General features: G+C 56.9%; 1 protein-coding gene across 1 annotated transcript; it reads right to left on the reverse strand.

The window, feature by feature from the left end:
• Positions 1–94: 94 nt before the first annotated feature.
• LOC112149422 (olfactory receptor 142-like) lies at positions 95–1042 on the reverse strand. The gene has a single exon (XM_024277089.2). The coding sequence runs from the start codon at positions 1040–1042 to the stop codon at positions 95–97; it is 948 nt and encodes a 315-aa protein (XP_024132857.2).
• Between the last annotated feature and the right edge of the window lie 578 nt (positions 1043–1620).

Here is a 1620-nt window from a genome sequence, read left to right on the forward strand (position 1 = left end):
CTCCTCCTTCTCTCCTCTTCCTCTCCTCCTCCTCTCCTCTTCCTCCTCTCCTCTTCCTCTCCTCCTCTCCTCCTCCTCAGCAGCTCCTCCCTCCTCACTGCTTGTGATGCAGACGGCGTTCTGTCCGCCGACTCATCAGGCTCCTGCAGGCGTTCCTGATCTGGCTCATCTTCAGGCCGTACATGAGCGGGTTAAAGAGCGGCACGGCGCTCAGGAAGTAGACGGACAGGAAGACGCGCAGCACGTCCGGCGTGTGCGCCATGTTGAAGCGGCTCTGCGACACCTCGAAGCTGCCGGCCACCGCGAAGTTCAGGACGGAGGCCAGGTGCGGCGAGCAGGTGCTGACCGCCTTCTGCCGGGTCTGCCTGGACCCGGAGCAGCAGACCCGCAGGATCCGGCCGTAGCTGTACAGGATGAAGAGCAGCGCGCCCACGATGGTGCTGAAGGTGGCCACCAGCCCGTAGGCGTTGACGGCGGCGGTGTCCGAGCACGCCAGCTTGACCACCGAGTGCATGTCGCAGTAGACTTTGTGGATGTCGCGGCGGCACAGACGCAGAGGAACGAGGAGGCTCAGAGACACCAGCATGAACAGAACCGGAAGGGTCCAGGTCCAGCCCAGCAGCAGCAGGACGCGCCGCGGCGTCATGTGGGCGTGGTACTGCAGCGGACAGCAAATGGCCAGGTAGCGGTCGAACGCCATGACGGCCAGGTTCAGCAGCTCCACCGCCCCGTACGAGTGCACCACGAAGACCTGCAGGAAGCACAGGGGGGCGGAGACCCGGTGGACGTCCGCCAGGATCTGCAGCAGCAGGAAGGGGAACAGGCCGGAGCTCCCCAGCAGCTCGTTGACAAACAGGCTGCAGAGGAACAGGAACATGGGCTCATGCAGGCTGCGGCTCACGCAGATCACCACGATGAGGAGGAGGTTACAGAACACGATCAGAGCGTACACGCCCAGAACCAGCAGGAAGAGCAGGAACCGCAGCCGCCCCCAGTCCAGGTACGCCGTCAGAGAGAAGACCCCCACCTGAGAGGAGTTCATCACCTGAGCAGCTGTGAGAGGAAGCCCCGCCTCCATGAGGGAGAGCTGCCCGACCCCCCCACCCCCAGCCTGAGCAAAGACCGGAGACGACTCCCCCACTCCGAGTCTGACGGCTGCTTTTAAAGTTCATAGGAATTAGGCCACGCCTCCATTTTACCCGCAGTGTCATCTTTGAAATGAAACAATAAAGTTTATTCAAAATTTACACAGATTAAAAAAACTGTTTCAAAACTAAACATGAAGGCAGAACCTGATTTCTTCTCCTTATCCTGAAGTTTAATCCTCCAATCCAAGAGATTATGGAACATGATGTCTTCCAATCCACGACATCATCAATGGTCACCAGTTTTTTTTGTCCAACAGCTGATCAAATTTGAGAGCTTCTTGCGTTAGACAGATTTCACTGTTACAACACGGTTATGGATCTGACACTGAAGGAGTATATTTGCATAAACCGCTTTTGTATTTTATGCTAAACTTTATTTTTGTATCGAAGTGTCCCTGGTTAAGATGCTGACCCCACAATGACCCCACAATGACCCCACACTGACCTCACACCCTACACTGACCCTACACTG

Source organism: Oryzias melastigma, linkage group LG13 (genome assembly GCF_002922805.2).
Source record: "Oryzias melastigma strain HK-1 linkage group LG13, ASM292280v2, whole genome shotgun sequence".
Lineage (NCBI taxonomy): Eukaryota > Metazoa > Chordata > Actinopteri > Beloniformes > Adrianichthyidae > Oryzias > Oryzias melastigma.

Bases quoted from the DNA above. Each gene is read 5' to 3' on its own strand.
- LOC112149422 (XM_024277089.2), bottom strand. From the start codon at position 1,042: ATGAACTCCTCTCAGGTGGGGGTCTTCTCTCTGACGGCGTACCTGGAC.